Source organism: Lonchura striata, chromosome W (genome assembly GCF_050655825.1).
Source record: "Lonchura striata isolate lonStrDom1 chromosome W, ASM5065582v1, whole genome shotgun sequence".
Lineage (NCBI taxonomy): Eukaryota > Metazoa > Chordata > Aves > Passeriformes > Estrildidae > Lonchura > Lonchura striata.
In genome coordinates this window covers 40,294,024-40,312,742 of record NC_140743.1, presented here as the reverse complement: position 1 = coordinate 40,312,742, position 18,719 = coordinate 40,294,024, and the positions used below count along the sequence as shown (strand labels likewise).

The 18,719-nt window shown below is 41.1% G+C and overlaps 1 protein-coding gene across 5 annotated transcripts in view; it reads left to right on the top strand.

Annotated features, from left to right (window-relative positions):
- The first annotated feature begins 1,633 nt into the window (after nucleotides 1-1,633).
- Nucleotides 1,634-18,719, top strand: part of LOC146763185 (SMAD family member 4) — a 70,816-nt gene continuing 53,730 nt past the window's right edge. For 3 of the 5 annotated variants that reach the window (XM_085571071.1, XM_085571075.1, XM_085571072.1), the window contains exons 1-5: nucleotides 1,666-1,940; nucleotides 9,771-10,136; nucleotides 11,052-11,226; nucleotides 11,623-11,652; nucleotides 13,210-13,425. In XM_085571071.1, coding sequence (XP_085427197.1) covers nucleotides 9,888-10,136; nucleotides 11,052-11,226; nucleotides 11,623-11,652; nucleotides 13,210-13,425 — 670 coding nt within the window. In that variant the 5' untranslated portion in view covers nucleotides 1,666-1,940; nucleotides 9,771-9,887. Of the gene's footprint in view, nucleotides 1,941-9,770; nucleotides 10,137-11,051; nucleotides 11,227-11,622; nucleotides 11,653-13,209; nucleotides 13,426-18,719 lie in introns of all 5 variants that reach the window. The other 2 variants (XM_085571073.1, XM_085571074.1) reach the window with 2 other exon arrangements.

Below are 18,719 nucleotides of genomic sequence, written 5' to 3'. Positions count from 1 at the left end.
CCTGGCCAGAATAAAGTAATGCCTACTCCCTAATACTAAAAGAAATAGTGCTAGAGTTTCATTTAACCTGACATTTTTGGTGACACAACCACAAAACCATGGCTGAAATGCAAAACATAAATTTATTTCATTACCTCGCTAACCAGAGGATCCCGAAGCAACACCCAGGTAGAGACACACAAGTGGGAATGCAGGCATTGTTAGGCTCAGTCCATGTTAGTGGGTGGCAGATCTGCTGTTTGTACTAATTTATCCAGGGCCTGTGCACGCATAGTTTAGCACCATGCTGTGATGTCCTCTGTGCTTTTTATGATCTCTGAGCTTTGATCTCTCTCCCAAACCAGGGAGCTCAAGAATGTCCATGAGAGTGCCTCCAAGTCTCTCCAAACACCTATGTTGTCTCTTAGCAGAAATTCTACTTCTCAAAACAGAAGATAAATAACAGTGGATGTTAAAAATAGGTTAGAAACTGTTGTAAAATAGTTGATAATTGTTAAGCATGTATTGTTAGTTTGGTTATTATATTGTAAAAGGGGTTTAAAGGGTAGTTATAAGAAATATAGTACTCAACGTACCATATTACACCTAAGGAAAGTGCACCACCTCCCAAGTGAAACGAGCCAGCCTGGACAGAACTGTAATGGGCCAATCGAGCGCCTTAAACCTTCATGCAAATGAAGGATCCAAAAAGAAACCAATCCAAAGGGACATTAAACAGGATAAAAAGGGGCATCTGACCCACTGAATTTGTGCTGCTCTACCTGGAACATCAGGGCCATCACTGCTTAAGAAGACCCATCACCGGCCCTGCAGCATCCTTAACGGGAATGTTCCTGCTTGGCCCATGGGCCCCCTTGCTTTAGGCCTTTTTATTACAATAAATGCTGAAATCAATTTTAGTACCGGGAGTGTAGTCCTGTTTTTAACAGTGGACATAATATATGGGGTTTCCCACACTGTTATTCTCCAGGCCTTGGCATTACCAGCTGCAAGGTCACTTGAGCAAATCTACCATCCTCCTCACCATTCTTCCACTTTTAACCCTTTCCACCCAACACTGACAGAGAGCAGTTTTAGACTGGATCTTTGGAAGAATATTTTTCTTGTAAAGGTGGTGAGGAACTGGAATAGGTTGCCCAGAGAAGCTGTGTTTACCCCATCCCTGGGAGTGTCCAAGGCCAGGTTGTATGTGGCTTTGAGCAACTTGGTCTTTGGAAGCCCATGGGAGGGAGGAATTGGAGCTATATGAGCTTTGAGATATCTTCCAACCCAAACAAGTCTAGGATTCTGATTTGTGGTGCAGTGCATTTGTTGGGGTTGTATTTGTAGGGATTTGCACTTATGGGGGTTGTATTTCCGTGGCCATACATTTATGGGGGTTGCTATCGCGGCCCTGCGCATTTGTTTGGCTTCCATTTTTGGACCTGTTCCTTTTTGATGCCGCGCTTGCAGTTGTAGGAGCGCTGCCGACCTCGCCCGATGCGCCACCGCCGGACGCCAACCATAAAATTAAACCCCGACTGTGCCCACCCGCCCCAGTTTTCGGCTGCCGGCAGTATGGCTATTGCGGGGCGACAAGCGCGCAGGCGTAATAGTGGCGTGTGACGAGAGGAACGCGGAGGCGCTTGGCTGTGGTGGCGGTGGAGAGTGTTACCCGGATATCGCGCATGTGCAGTGGCGTCTGGACGTGTCGGAGGCGGCTGCGGAGTACGAGCGGCCGTAGCTGCGGTGACAAGGCGACGGTGACGACGGCCGTCACTGGGCGCCTGGGTTCCCCCTCCCCCGTGCCGCTGGCCTGAGGGTGGGGGGACGGAGGCTTGGCCCGCTCTGCCGCACCGGCTGAGACGAGAATAGGCTCATCTCCGCAGCCATCGCTACCCCTCACCCCAGCCACAGGCCGCGTCCGGAGAGCGGCCGCTCCGACGCCGCCCGCGGCCCAGGTAACATCCGCTCTCGCGTCTCGTCCGCCTGCCCGCCGAGGCCGCCCGCAGCACGGCCTCTCCTACAGCTCGCCGCCGAGGCTGCCGCAGGACCGGGACGGGCCGCCCCGCCGCGCTGGAGGCATGCCGGCTGCTGCTCCGGGGAGCCGAGACAGCGGCTCCCCCCACCCGCCGCCCGGGGGCTTCTCCTCGGTCCCGCTTCTCTGGCTTCCCCTCCCTGTCTCCTTCCCCATTTTTTCGACTTTTCCTGAACGAGAAAAAAATATGATCGCCCCGCCTTCAAACTTTTAGTGTTATTTTTTTTTTTTAAATCCCGGCAACGGCTCTCCATTTGGCCTGTTCCCAGTTAAACTTTCCTCCGCTGCCGTTCGTGCAGACTGCTCTCATCCTCCTCTCTCCCGCACGCTGGAAAAACAGTCTAGGTGGTTTTATGTGAGCCGATTTTCGTTTAATTCTTTGAAATCTGCCATCTTATTTGCAGTAACAAAAAACGGTGCTTTTAGCTCGTTTTCAGACAGCATGGGGCTGCTCAGCACAAGGGGTATTAAGATCCTTCCTTCCCTCCCTTCCTTCATAATTGAGCCTTATATGTTTTACCTACGAAGACGGGTTGATTTGTGGGGTAATCTAGTTGAGAGTTAGGTGTGTTATCATTTAGTACCCAAATTGTGCTACTGCAAGCTAATTCTTTTCAAACACATACGGTTGGAGTAGGATCATGGTGTCTTTGACCACCGCTTCTCAAATTATCTTGGTTTAAAATAGTGTGCCACTGTCAACAAGCAAGAGTAAGTTCAGGCTCCTGCACTGTTGTTACTTTGTTCAGTAATCTAGATAATTCCATGCAAGGCTGTTGAAAGAGCTATACTGCCCTATAAAATTAAATGTGTTTTTGTACTCCAGCATCATGATAAGTAGGCAACTTGTCCTTCTGGCCCTCTTCTTATTTTTCTTGGTTGGATTGTGACTGGAAGGAGTTTCTTCTCACTTTGCAGTCATGAACCTCTTTTGATTTGCTTGTTGTGTAGGCATGTTTAATATTGATATAGAAACTTTATTTCAAAGAGCTGAAGCCTAAACAAAAGCAGTGTCTCTAATTAGAATTCCTTTTTTATGTAGATGGCTCTTTACATCATGCATTCAGTCGAAGCTAACACAATAGGGATGTGAGTTTTGAGAGGAATCAATAGATTTAGTGGAGAACAAAGGTGTGCTGAGAGCAGATCAGTGGATTCTGATGAGGTGCAGCCTTTGCTGTGCTGTTGTTAAGGTCTTGCTGGAATTTTAGGACTCTTCTATGTTGCTAACTGTGAAAAAATCTACTTTTGTTTGAGGCTAGAATTTTCTGTGTTTCTGAAGGTGATTTTTTTTTAAGTTTGAGCAAGTGCAGAGAACGTTATCCCTGTGCAGATTACAATAAAGATGTTATCTAATTCACCTATTTCTAGGGTATCAAAACATTCCATACAAGTGAAAAATCACACTGCTTTTGCCTGAGCAAGTTTTGATTCTTCCTTTTATTGCTTGGTGTAGCCATAATCGTTTTCTCTGTGAGCTTTTGACAAATTAATATTTGCCCTTGTTGAAGGAAACCTTCTGCAAGAAGAGGAATCTTGCATGATCCCCTGAGGAAAAGTTCAGATTTGCCATGTCATTCGATGGCAAGGATTTTCACCACCTTCTGCTCTCTGAATGTGGTCTCTCCTACCGTTTCTGGATTTTTATCCTCATCTCCAGGTACTAGGATGAGGAGGGGATGACCTCTTGCTCAGTGGGACCCCAGGGGTGCTGTCTCACAAGTGAGGTAGTTTGAGGCACCTAGAACTGTATTGTGGAAATAGATCCAGTTGCAGAGGAGCTTACTGCCCTTCTCACTCTCATGGTGTAAGGTGCAGTAGTCTTCCTTCTCTGACCATACAGAAGTCTGTATTGAAAAGAGGAGTTGTTTTCAGCTGTATGCTTTCTCAAAAATAAAAATGTGGAGAGGGGAGTGGAACCAAAATGAAAAAAGAAACTTTCTAGGATTTAAAATGTATATTTATTTAGTCACATCAGCATAGTAACTTAGTAACTCTACCTTGCTCACTGTGTCCTGCCCCCCCCCCCCCCCCCATGCATTCAAAAACAATATAGGGATTGGGATGTTTTTACTGTTATATTAGTTTCTTGAACAAGATTAAGAAAACTGGAACTGTGTGCAGCAGAAACATTTGCTCTGTTTATAGGATCAGTCTGTTGCATTTGTAAAGTGCTTTTCAAAGCAGTCAAAGTGCACAGGTTGAAGCTGAGAGGAGTAAAAATGCTGAGAGCTGCACTTGGTAGCTACATCAGATCAATTTCTTCCACAAAGAAATGGTTGGTCCTACTTTTTTAACTGTGAATTGATGTTAAGATGAAAGAGTTGCCACTCAGTTGTCTTAAAACTCTTTTCCAGTTCCTTTTATGCTGTCATGTGTCTTACATTTTTGTATCTACTGACAGTGAGATAAGCAGAATTGAGACTTATGATTCAGGTATGCACACAAAATTAGCATTCTGGGGAGAGTTGGCTCTTACTGTACAGAACAGTGTGTGTAGTACTTTCTTAGTACTCTCTCTTGCTCTTTAATGTTAATTGTTCTTATGTCTACAAACACTTTGTTCCCGTTCACTCTTTGGGCAAGTAGATAATAGTCTAATATGCTGGAATGTATCTGCAGTTTAATAATTCATATCTTCATCAAATCATAAGCTGCCTTTTTATTGGTTTATGGATTTTTCTTTATCATAAAACTTATACTACTGCATTATTAAACAGCAAAACTGTAGTAATGTTTTGGTGGTTAAAAGCTATCAAATGTATATGCTGATTTTCTGACATCTTTGTGTTTGTCTAATTTTGGACACAAGAGCCTTTCTTGTCCTTTATTCATGTGAAATGTTCTAGCAAGATGTCAATTTGTATGCTTTTCTAATTAGCCAGTTTGTTAGCATCGCATTACTGCCTAGTATCAAAATGCTGGAAATCTGTTTGGGATGGCTGTTACTAGTAAATCACATTCCAGAGTATCAGTGGAAGGTTCACTACCCTATTTGTTTACAGTAGGATTTATATCAGTGTCAGGCCTGGATTAACTGTCTTGCCCAAGATGTTGGATTACTGATTGCCTGGATCATATTCCTTTGGGCTACATCCCTGATTTCCAGCTCCATAACTGCTTGGTTTGTCTGCATAAGTGTATTGTTTCCTTTTTTTGTTGTGGGTTGATTGTTCTCCTCAAATTGCAAAATGTGGCGTACGGTCACACTAGGGTACATTCATGGGAGTTTAGGTAAGGTCTTCAGGCTATATAGGATGTATGGAAGAATTATGGTGTTTGTTCAAGTTTGCATCAGTCTTGAAGGAAGAGTTTCAGTTAATGGTTACTTATCAATTCTCTGAGATAATAGTGTGTTTGTTACAGATCATGAAGTGTGCTTTTAATTATCTGGCAATCTGAACATCTTTTGTCTTACAGATTTACTTATTCAGAGGCTCTTATTCTTGTTCCAATACTTAGAGTATTGCAGAGCACTAGTTGTTGTTCACTTGTTTTATACCTGTTAATACCTACCTGTTAATACTTAGTTATTGAAATAAATTACTTTCTATAACAGAATTATAGAATTGTTAAGGTTGGAAAAGACATTTAAGTTTGAGTCCAAACATAAGTACTTCTCTATAACTTTGTAACTTGTTAGCATTGTATATTACTTGTCCCTTTTTTTCCCTGTTCTGCTCTCATCACACTATAGCAAAAGGGAGAGAAATGCCTTTTTGTTCCTTAGTGAAACAAGCTGAGAGCTTTACTACAAGCACTGTCTCCTGCTTCTGTTTTTCTCATGTTCCCTGTCTCTTCTCTCTGCCTCTTTTTTCCCAAAGCACTCTCTCACCCATTTCTGTTTCCATTAAATTCCTGGGTAGAGGGAGTTAAGAACTTCTTTGCTCATTATATTTGGCCCTATGTATTCAACTAAATCTAAGCTTGAACTGTAGTGTCCATTTGTAAAACATAAAAACTTGGCTTGTCTCCAAAATATACTAATGCTTCAGAGAAAATATGTCATGACACTTATCAATTATGTGCCAGATTGATGCCCACTGACCACTCCCTCTTTTTGGGGATCAAAATTACAAGATTAAAGACAAGATTTCTGTATATGTGACTTCTAAAAGGAGGCTCCTGAATTAATGTGCAATTATGCATCAGCAGTGTTTAACAGTATTCAAAATCTTAAACTGGCCTGGTGTTATGGGTTGACGCTGGTGCAGTGCTAGTGTACTTATGAAAATATATTTTCTTAAATGGTTACTGTGAGATGTGATTAGAAACAGAGTAGAGTAGGTTTAAGTTTAGAAATAAAGAAAAAACTTTATTAACTTAGAAACACAAGATTTAGAATGAAAACTTTGTAAAACATTCTTTTTCTTTTCACTTAATTTCTACTAAAGTATAGTGAGACAAAACTTTGGATTTTCGATTAAGTTACTACTTAGATAATTTTTAGTTTATCAAGGGAGAAAGGAGTTTTTCTTGTACTATAGTCTTTTACAGGAAACAGTTTTGACTTGTTTTTAATGTTATACATGGCACTGCTCAGAGAAAATCTGCTATTGTGATATCTTCTTTCTATGTACAGTGTTCTTACTACTGTCTATGGACTAGAACTGTTTATAGGGTTCTTTTTAAGGGTGTTTTGCTAAGTACTAGAAAATAATTTCTTATTTTGGGACAACAGTACCCCTTATTTTCTCCTCCCCTGCGGTTGAGAGTTTTGAGAACAGAGATTTTTTTTTTTCTCTGAAGACAGAGGGCACTACTACACTCTCTTCATCTTTCTCTGTTTACTCTACTCTTGCACATGACATCACTGTAGCAGGTCACTCTCACTTCTGCCCTGGCAGTCATTGCAGCAGGTCACTTCAACTCTTACACTGGCAATTACTGTAGCAGGTTACTCTCGGTTTAAACTATTGCATCTTTTTAAATGCAGTCTTTGTGTTACAGGAAAATAGGTTCAGTCTATAGTTAAATAAAAAAAAGTCTAGCTAAAAGCTACTCTATTCTTTCTTCTTACTTAGGATTCTTTCTCATCTTCTCTTGACATCTCAGGCTCTAGGCTGTCTCTCTTCTCTTTCAGATTAAGGAGGATTAATGTTTTGCAAAGTTTTCTTTGTCTAAAGGGGTTAAAGTCTTGGCTTCTGCTGTCTGCTGCCCTCAGGATGCCTGAAATCTCACAGCAGGCTGCTTATGAGTCTCATGGCTGGGCACCTTCCCACTCCTTTTTTTTTTCTTCTGCCAGCTATGAAGGTACATGATACCAAATTTCCAGGTGGCACAGGATCTCTATTTTCTGTCTCTCCCTCTGAAGGAGAGAAACAAGACATCTTAGTGTTTCTTCACCCTTCTGTCCTGCAAAAGCTGACCCAGTTCTATTCTCTTCACCTCTTTCTTTGTCTAAAGTTCCTGACTTACCTTAACTTATGCCACATAACTTCCCCTCCCCCACTCAGCCTATAGCTAAGCAAGGAAAGTCTGAGCTCTTCACTGACAAAAACAAAAAAGAAAGTTCTTCTAAAAGTTCTCTGCTTTTAATTCCGTGTTCTCAGAAGCGTATCCATAACTTCAGTAATTACACCAGATATTAATATTTAAATATGACTACTAATTAGTTTTACTAAAACTTCCTGAAAAAACACACTTCTTTATTAACCCATGACACCTGGCTTTCAAAAATGCTGAAGAATCAGATGCTCCTACTGAGCGCAGTGGCAGCTGAGGGGTGACTTCAACATTTCTAAAGATCATTACACTTAAATAAGGGTTTATTTGCTTGATCTTAGTCTTCTGAAAGCCATCAAAATTCTCATTCATGGTTTTAGGGATGTAAAAGAGCTGCTTGTCTAATTTTAAGCATCTTTATTTAAAGCTCCTTTAGCTAGTAGCTTTATCAAGTGACTTATTTGTGATTACTTATGTGTATCTATCTGGGATGCTGTTTTATATTTAAAGAAAATTATGTTCTATTTTGTTTTAGCTGGTAAGCTTTGAGATTTACGTGAATTCGAGTTGCTTTGGAGAATGAATGGCTGGTTAAACTTGACTTTTAATAGAGTCTTATTGATTTGAAGCATTAAAAGAAGCTAGTATTGAGGGAGAAACTTTAATAGCTAGGTAAAATGATCTTACTCAAACTTATAGGTAATTGTTTTCCTTTGGGAGAAATTACGTCCAGAAGCATTCTTACAAAAGAAAAGTATTGAAAATGGAGGGGGGGAGGATTTGTGCTAGGTTTTTTCCCAAGTTTACAAAAATGTGATGTATTCAAGTTGAAATAAAAAAAAATACTAAGTAGGGAAGAGTTTGTTTCCTTTTATAATTGTGCTGGATTTGTGTTGCAATATTCCTTTTACAAGGAGGGAAGTCATGTTAATACTGTAATTTGTGTGATACGTTAACATTCTAAGTTAACACTCCACTCTTATTTTTGTGCAATGCATTTGTTTCCAATAAAAAGCTGCTACTGCTGTACCTCTAATGACATGGAAAAATCCAGTGCAGAAACGGGTCTTTGACTGGATGTGTTCTTCAGATAATGAGAACAAACATTTTTTTCTTTAACTATTGAAATCACATATATTTTATTTACAGTGCTGAGAACAACATGGTAGTTTCAGAAAGGCTGCTATTTTAAGTTTACTTGGAAAATGTAAATGTAGTAAAATCACTTATATGTATTTGCTGCCACTTTCTTAAGAAAGCCAGACCACATAGTTCATAGAATGGTGTTAGTGAAGCCAGAGCTGCTTGAAGAACCAGAGCAGCTTTTTGACAACATTAGACTCCTTTTCTGTGACTGCACAAAATCTGCTGTCCTATGTTTCTGGATAAAGCAAGATAAAGTGTAACGATTGTCTCTTTCAAAATCAAGAAAATCAGGCCAGCTATAATTTGTGGATTAAAGGAAACTTAAAAAGGATCATGTCTGCTGGCTTTGAGAAGAATAGCTTCATGACTAGAAACCATTTCAGGTTCTTAACAAGTGGAGTTTAACGGCTAAGTGTGTTAGGAGGGACTTGGTCTTGAGCTTATATTTAGTGTAATTAAGACAGTTCTGTTTGAGACAATTCAGAAGTGCTTTGTTAGTGAGTTCAGTTGATTTGTCTTGATCCAGAAGAAGTTGGATCCAAACAAGAAAAGACAAATGTGCCAGCTGAGGTTTTCATATCTAAAGATACACACAATACAAATTTACATAAATGTGTATTAAGTTAATGGCCAGGTACAATTTTTGCCTTTCTGGTTAGCAAAGAGAAATAGAATTGATTAGAGGTCAGAACATAGTTGAACTATTTGAACAGAATTATTAAATGAAGATGACAGATTATTCTGGTGTGTATTCATGCTTATTCACTATTCACATTTTGTTTAAATCAATGCCACTTGATTCCCAGCCAGTATTTTCACTTGTTTTCATCCTGCCAGTATAAAAGATAGAAAATAATTGTTACTGTTCTCCTTTTCCTGATTCATTTAATGTGTTTCTATATGTACATACTATGTGTACATATATATAAACTATAATCTTTGTTTAAATATTGTTACTAGGGGAAAATAAATCTTATATCTCAAACTGTGCTAGCAGTGTCTTAAGCATGTTTTAGCTATCATGGGACAAGAAATGCAGTTTTGTCATGTGCTTTTAATATCCTTCACTTGAAAATAAAAGAAGCATAAAGCCACAGACTTCCTTAGAAACATGATCTGCAATGTTAAAACCAAATCTAATGTAGATATTTTTTCCTCCTAGGTTTTACCAAGAGACAGTACATCTAACACTTAACTTGGATCATCTCTTGTTCATCAGCTTGAAAATCATAACAGCCCCCAAAACTGACATTTGATCTGAAAGAAAAAGTTGTGACAAATGGACAATATGTCTATTACTAACACACCAACAAGTAATGATGCTTGTCTGAGCATTGTTCACAGCTTGATGTGCCATCGACAAGGTGGAGAGAGTGAAACTTTTGCAAAACGTGCAATTGAAAGTTTAGTTAAAAAGCTAAAGGAGAAAAAAGATGAATTGGATTCTTTGATTACAGCTATAACCACAAATGGAGCTCATCCTAGCAAGTGTGTTACAATACAGAGAACGCTGGATGGGAGGCTTCAGGTTAGTATAAGTGAAAATACGATGTTTTCCTCCTAGTGAAGCTGGAGCAAAAGTGAGTGACACAGGATCCTAGAGTGTTGAGGAAGAGTAGCTCTTCTCTTGCATCTACCCCTTGCCCCCATTTGTAGGCATGTTTTATGGCTGGAGCTCTGGACTGCTGCAGTAGATTTTTGTTTGGTTGGTTGTTTTTTTTCCCAAAAGGAGCAGAAGGTATTGGATCAGCTGTTCTAAATGAGTATGTGTGTGGCAGTAAAAACCAGGGTCATGTAAGTAACAAATTTGGCTGTTTATCCTGGTATTTTCACTACAAGCTTATGTTAGCTCTCTGTTGATCAGAAGTATAAAGACAGACCTATTCTAAGAAGATACTCCAAGGAGTCTGCACTGAGGATTTATGTTTGCCTTATATCATCAGTACTCAGTACCTATATAGCTTGGGTTACAATTTCCTTGTTCCAGGACAGATGTCATGTTTACTGGCTAGCTTTCTGTCTACCCTATAAGCATTTTTTAGTCTTTTTTTCATGATAATGAAATGGCATTCTTCTACTTGTAAATTCATTATAGTGTAGCTTAGCACCTCGTTCCTCTTCTGGGGCAAAGCTCCTTAGTCATCCATGGTGGGGAAGGTGACCATACATACTACCTTAAGCACAAATTCTGCTTCTGCCATTTTGTATCCAGTATTTTTTTCTTAAGAATCACAGTGTTGATTTAACCATAGCAAAACCCTAATAGAGATTTATTTCTGTTGAGTACAGAAGTTGGGTAAACTGTACATCACCATTTTTTTCCCATATTTTGATGATGGAGAAAGGTTGTGTTGTTGTTTGTCCTCTTCCAGCTTTGCTCCTCACTAAATAAAATGAAAAGTGTTGCTACTTTCCCAATCAACTCTTGTGTCTAACTTTTTAGGTGGCTGGTCGCAAGGGATTCCCTCATGTGATTTATGCTCGTCTTTGGAGGTGGCCTGATCTTCATAAAAATGAACTCAAGCATGTTAAATATTGTCAGTATGCTTTTGACTTAAAATGTGACAGTGTCTGTGTAAATCCTTACCATTATGAGCGTGTAGTATCGCCTGGCATTGGTAAGTAGACTCTTGATTTAAAATGGAACAGTGGGAATAAAATGTAAAATGTTTTCCTTTTAAGTGTAAAAAATACAGGCCTAAATTAGAAACATTAATTTTTAATGATCTAATTATAAATTACTCTCATATACTCTTGTCCATCTTTTTAATTGAATTATTCTTTTATTCCAAATTTAAAATAACAATTTGTTGCTTTTGTTTAAGTCTTTCTGTTGCTTTCTTGCAGTTAATGTGTATTCTAGGAATAATTTAGCATTGAGACGTGTTGAGATGGGATATAATATGTAGTATGTAGTACCAATTTGTAAATTTTATAAACTTAATGTTCAGAAGTATTTGAAGATCTCTGAATATAATTTTCTATGCCCCCTTTTCTTTTTCTTCTTTTTAAAGATCTCTCGGGACTGACACTACAGAGTTCTGGTAAGTAGTTCTGTTTACTATTGCATTTCTGTGGGTGCAAACTGTGTTAAATTCTTCAGTATGTACACAGTTTATTCCATTGTATCTCCTTAGAAAAGATTATAGAGAGCAGATGAAAATGCATTTTTCTCTCTGGTTTTGGAAAAACCAGCTAAGTAGCATATAAGAGGCGTGATAATTTCTTTAACTTGAGGCTTCAGCTGAGCTTGTCAGTATGTTCTGTTGTCATTGCTCACAACTTATAAGTCCCACAAAAAAAAACCCAAACAATAAAACTCTCACCATTGAATGCTGCTAATTAATAAAAATACCCATACACCCAAAATCGTGTGCACGTGTATCATATGCTAATTAATTTAATTTGGAATAATAGATGCTTATGATGTAATAAGTAGTTTAGCAATAAACTGGTATAAGTTCTGTAATTAATATGCAATTGAATGAAGGAGTCTAATATTCTTGCTGTCTCTGAAACTTGAGAGAAATTGGATATTAAATCTCCAATGAACATTATTCAGAAATTATGAAATTGTGCACCTGGTAACTGCTTTTTTTCAAAAGTGGGATTTTTTTTTCCTTCAGGAAGAAATTCATAGAGAAATTTGGATTACCCAATATTTTTAGCAAAGACAACTTAAAAAAAACCCAACCCACCCAACAAACTGTTAACTTCACAAGCTTTAGCTTGCTCACCTCTGTAATTGTTACACGTGTCTTCTGAAAAATGATCCTTTTATACAGGATAAAAGGTTACTAGCTAGCAGTTAAATACATAAATGTTTTCATGTCATGCAACTGTTTTTGCAGCAGGAAAGAAAAAAATTACTGTCACATTTTAATATATTTAAGTCTGCTTTAAAAATGAGCATGGGAGCTAATGTAGTGTGTTATTTAAAGATGCTCAATAGGATATATAGAAATAAATTATTGTAGTGGCAATGGTAGTGATTTCCTTACACTGTATGTGGAATATTCTGAATTAGTGGCTACATTATTAAATATGGAGTAGCGGTGTATTGTCTTTGAATGTGAATTTGATGTTTCTAGTCAATTTGGATGGGAGTTGCTTAAAATTATTTAAGGAATGCATGAAGTTTTTTTATGTACTGTGTTAATGAATTGTTTTTCATAGGAGCTTTATTTATGTTCATATTTGTATACTAGGAATTAGTTTGTTAACTACTGCATTAACATATATTTAGGTTCTTGACAAAAAGCATGTTCCTCCCTTTTATTAACCGTGTCCAATCACACAGTGATGGACTAGAAAACAAAATGCTATTGGAGTATACTATTGTGGGACTAAACTGCTTTTTTGATAACAGTAAGCAAAATAAACAGTTTGCTTTTCTATTCAGTTATGCTTCAAAATTTCTTGCTGCTGGCTTGAAGTGTTTATTTGTAATTTAGTGGAGTGCTTTAGCAATGTTTATATAGGCTAAATCCCCCCACCCTAGTTTTAATGGCATTGTTATTGCTTGAAAGGACTAGCACAATCTGTAGTTAAATCCTGAAAATAGATTTGCTTTGCATGTTTAACTGTTTGTTTCTTCACAGCTCCTTCAAGTATGTTGGTGAAAGACGAGTATGTTCATGACTATGAGGGGCAGCCATCATTGTCTTCTGCTGAAGGCCATTCAGTCCAAACCATCCAGCATCCACCAAGTAACAGGGCATCTACAGAGCCTTATAGCACCCCAGCCATGTTAGCTCCTACTGAGGCTAGCACTACCAGCACCACTAATTTTCCCAACATTCCTGTGGCTTCAACAAGTAAGAACGAGATGATATGAAATACTAAACTCTGAAAATGTGAAAGCTCAAAGATAACCACTCATTTTTGACAAAGTAGATCTTGTATTGGAACTGTGCTGTTGCCATGCTACACTGGTAGAAGTGTGTGGCAATATGATCTAGGCAGTCTCATAAGCATTAACATAAGGGTTTACCTTGAAGTATAATTTGAGTAACTTTCCCTGGTGGCCCAGTCTTTTTTTAGTGAGACTGACACTACATGACTGTTACAAGACTCTTGAATATGCCAAAGGTTCAGTAACACGATGTTAATACAATTGGCCAGTAGCAAAAATATTATGGCTATTATTTGTTTATTGTTGTAGAAATTGAAGAATTTTATTATTTTATCACAACAGCAAATGGGATAACTGTCCTGGTTTAGGGCAAATTTAGAGAAAACCTCCAGGAGGAGCTCCATCAGACAGCAAACCCCTACAGCCCCTCCTCCCCCCCCACCTGGTTCAGGAAGAATTTCTTTGGAGAGAAGTGTCAAAAAACCTGTTTATTTAACAGACAGAAGCACTCCCTGGCACAAAAACACCACCAGATGATAAAATCTCTTTCACTGCTCTGAAGAGATCACAAATTCAGAAAGTCTCTCCTGGGAGTGGTCACCCAGTTATCGGTCTCTGGCACTGGGGATGGCTGCTGCAGGTCACAAAACGCAGACTCTCGGTGTTTCTCGGTGTTTCCCAGGTCCCAGTCCGGAACAGGTTTGAATGGTATTCAGGAAAGAGAAAGAAAAACAGTCCAAGGAAAAAAAAAATTTGGACTGCCTAGCTAAACTAACTAATAAGCAAAAGCAAGGGCAAAAGCAAAAAGCAGGATCGAGAGCAAAGTGAAAGCAAGCAAGCAAGCCCTATCCTGTCTCCTAGACACAGACCCTGGGGGGAGGTGAGCCGGCTGATAACAAGACAAAACCTTCACTTTTCAGACCCAGTCCTGAAGGCACAGAACATAACATCAAGCATAAACAGAAGACATGATTGGGGATACAAGCACCATAACATTACCCTAGGGCATTCCACCCCTTATCTCCATATCCTCAACATATTACCAAACATCATGCCTTTTTTTCACGTAAAAACTTATATCTTTCACTTACTCATACCCATTTCCTTCCATCTCACTTGCTCAAACCTTCAACACTTACACATTTCCTTCTGTCTCATGTCTGTGTGGTTTAATGTATGGACAATGGTAATAACATCAAGCAGTGATATTTGCATATGTCTCACCCCACAATCAGATCTCCCTAAGGTACACATCGTGTTGCTCCATCTCTGCATTATCCACCATGTACAGCCTGGTCCCTGAGCAAAGAACATCCCATGAATGCTTGTCTGTACTTCAGGCAGAATTGATCCACACTGTCTTCCCTGACAAATCTCTGACATGTGCCACTGGGACTTTATCTCCGTCTACTATATTCAGGGACTCAGACTGGGCAGGACCTGCTCGATTGGTGGAACCTCGGCTGTTAACTAAACAGGTGGCCTTTGCTAAATGTTGCTCCCAATTTTTGAAAGATCCCCCACCCAATGCTTTTAAGACGGTTTTTAACAGTCCATTGTACCTCTTGACTTTACCTGCAGCTGGTGCATGGTAGGGGATATGGTACACCCACTCAATACCATGTTCCCTAGCCCAGGTGTTGATAAGGCTATTCTTGAAATGAGTCCCATTGTCTGACTCAATCCTCTCAGGGGTGCCATGCCTCCAAAGGACTTGCTTTTCAAGGCCCAGGATGGTGTTATAGGCTGTAGCATGAGACACAGGGTAGGTTTCCAACCATCCAGTGGTGGTTTTTACCATTGTGAGCACATAGCGCTTGCCTTGGCATGTTTGGGGCAGTGTGATGTAGTCAATCTGCCAGGCCTCCCCATACTCGTACTTGGACCACTGCCCACCATACCATAGGTGCTTCAACTTGCTTGGCCTGTTTAATGGCAGCACATGTCTCACAGTCATGGATCACCTGAGAAATACTGTCCATGGTTAAATCCACTCCTTGGTCTCATGCCCACTTATAGGTGGCATCTCTACCCTGATTGGCCTGAGGCATCATGGGCCCGTCGAGCTAGGAACAACTCTCCCTTGTGTTCCCAGTCTAGGTCTATCTTTGACACCTCTATCTTTGCAGCCTGATCTACCTGCTGATTGTTTTGCTGCTCTTCATTAACTCTACTTTTGAGGACATGGGCATCTACGTGGCGAACCTTCACAGGTAGTTTCTCTACCTGGGTAGCGATATCTTTCCACTTTTCAGCAGTCCAAATTGGTTTTCCTCTACACTGCCAGTTAGCCTTTCCATCTTTCCAGCCACCCCCATAGAGCATTGGCTACCATCCGTGAATCAGTGTAGAGGTAGAGCTTTGGCCACTTCTCCCTTTCTGCAATGTCTAGGGCCAGTTGAACGGCCTTGAGTTCAGCAAGCTGGCTTGATCCACCTTCTCCTTCAGTGGCCTCTGCAACCCGTCGTGTGGGACTCCATACAGCTGCTTTCCACTTCCGATTCATCCCTACGATGCGACAGGAACTTTCAGTGAAAAGAGTGCAGCGTGTTTCCTTTGCTGGCAGTTGGTTGTATGGTGGAGCTTCTTCAGCCCGTGTCACTGGTTCTTCTTCTTCATCTGTGACACCAAAACTTTCACCTTCGGGCCATTTGTAATTACTTCCAAAATCCCAGGGCGATTCAGTTTACCAATATGGGCATGCTGCGTGATGAGAGCAATCCACTTGCTCCATGTAGCACTGGTGGCATGGTGGGTGGAGGGAACCTTTCCTCTGAACATCCACCTCAGCACCGCTAGTCAGGGTGCCAGGAGGAGTTGTGCTTCTGTGCCAATCACCTCTGAAGCGGCTTGGACTCCTTTCTAGGCGGCCAAAATTTCCTTCTCTGTTGGGGTGTAGTTAGCTTCAGACCCTCTGTAGCTCTGACTCCAAAATCCTAATGGTTGGCCTCGAGTCTCATCAGGCACCTTCTGCTAAAGGCTTCAGGACAGACCATGGTTCCGGGCTGCATAGTAGAGCATGTTCTTCACATCTGGTCCCATCCTGACTGGGCCAAGGGTTACTGCATGAGCGATCTCCTGCTTTATCTGGGCAAAAGCTTGCTGCTGCTCAGGGCCCCAGTGGAAATCGTCCTTCTTGCGGGCAACCAGGTAAAGAGGGCTCAACATCTGACTGTACTCAGGAATATTCATTCTCCAAAAGCCTATGGCACCTAAAAAAGCTTGTGTTTCCCTCTTATTGGTTGGTGGGGACATAGCTGCGACCTTGTTGATGACATCCGTAGGAATCTGTCACCGTCCATCTTGCCATTTCACTCCCAGGAACTGGATCTCTCGAGCAGGTCCCTTCACTTTACTCTTCTTGATGGTAAAACCAGCTTCCAGGAGCATTCAGATGATTTTCTCTCCTTTCTCAAACACTTGTGCTGCTGTGTTCCCCCACATAATGATATCATCAATATATTGTAGATGTTCTGTAGCCTCACCCTTTTCTAGTGCAGTCTGGATCAGTCCATGGCAGATGGTAGGACTGTGCTTCCACCCCTGGGGCAATCGGTTCCAGGTATGCAGCACTCCCCTCCACGTAAAGGCAAACTGAGGCCTGCATTCTGCTGCCAGAGGAGTGGAGAAAAATGCATTTGCAATATTGATAGTGGCGTACCATTTCGCTGCCTTGGACTCCAGCTCGTACTGGAGTTCTAACATGTCCAGCACAGCAGCGCTCAGTGGTGGAGTCACTTCATTCAATGCATGGTAGTCCACTGTCGATCTCCATTCTCCTTCAGATTTATGCACAGGCCAAATGGGGCTGTTGAATGGTGAGTGGGTTTTGATGACCACCCCTTGGCTCTCCAGCTCTCGTATCATCTTTTGGATGGGAACCACAGCATCTTGAGTTGTTCTATACTGTCGGCGATGCACTGTTGAAGTGGCAATTGGTACCTGTTGCTCTTCTCCCTTCAGAAGTCCTACTGTAGATGGATTCCTGGACAGTCCAGGCCAGGTTTTCAATTGCTGGATGCCCTCTGTCACTACAGCTGCTATTCCAAATGTTCACCTGAGTCCTTTTGGGTCTTTAAAATACCCCCTTCAGAGGTAGTCTATGCCCAAAATGCATGGGGCCTCTGGGCCAGTCACAATAGGGTGTTTCCGCCACTCATTTCTAGTCAGGCTCACCTCAGCTTCCACCAAGGTAAAGTCCTGTGATCCCCCTGTCACACCAGTGATAGACGCAGATTCTGCCCCCACATGTCTTGATGGGACTAATGTGCATTGTGCACCAGTATCGACCAAAGCCTTATATCTTTGTGGTTCTGATGTGCCAGGCCAGCAAATCCACACAGTCCAGGAAACACGGTTTTCCCTAGCCTCTACCTGGCTAGAGGCAGGGCCCCTCTAAGCCTGTTTATCCTTCTTTCCTTGGGCATATGTCTTAGAGATTCCTTCAAGGAAACCGGACATGTCATCATCATCATCATCATCATCATACATGGCAGTTTGGCTACGGGTAACTGGAGCTAATTTTCTTTTGGTGGAACTTCCTCTCTGAGTCTTGCTTTCCTTGAAGTCACTCACCTGTTGTGCCAGAGGAGCAGTAGATTTTCTGTCCCATCTCATGTTTTGTCTGCAATCACACAGGAAGAACCACAGCTCAGCTCATGGGCTGCACCTTCTCTCCCCATCTGGAGAACCATCTGCGTTGGATTCCAGGGCCTCTAATTTGTACTGCTGATATTTGGAGAAGATCCTCCTTAATCTCCTCCCTGAGTCTCTTATGATTCTCCTCTATTTTGTCTTCTAATTTCTGCAGACGTGTTTCCACTGCTGCAATTCTGGCATGGGTTGGGCCATGTACAGCATCTGCATATGCTCAGAGCTTCTTCACCATATCGAGCACAGTCTCATCCCTCTCATTCCGCTTCATTATTGCTAAAGCAGAAGCGTATGTATGTGGCCCAAGTCGTACAAGTTTTCTCCACATCACAGATGTACATGGTACCAAGTCCAGATTCCTAGTTGTTATGTAATCTGAGAAGGTAATCTCTGCCACTGCCATTTCTCTCAGACATTGGCTCCCTTGTTCTATAGTCTTCCACAGGCTCTGCTACGTATAAAGATAGTCTGCACACAGGTATCTTTGTGCTACACTTTCCAGAACCCGTGCCCAGAGGCTGTGAGGGTTAGCCCTCCTCATCATTCCCTGGTCAATGACAGGATCATGTGACAGGGATCCCAAATGTCTCGCTTCAGTACCGT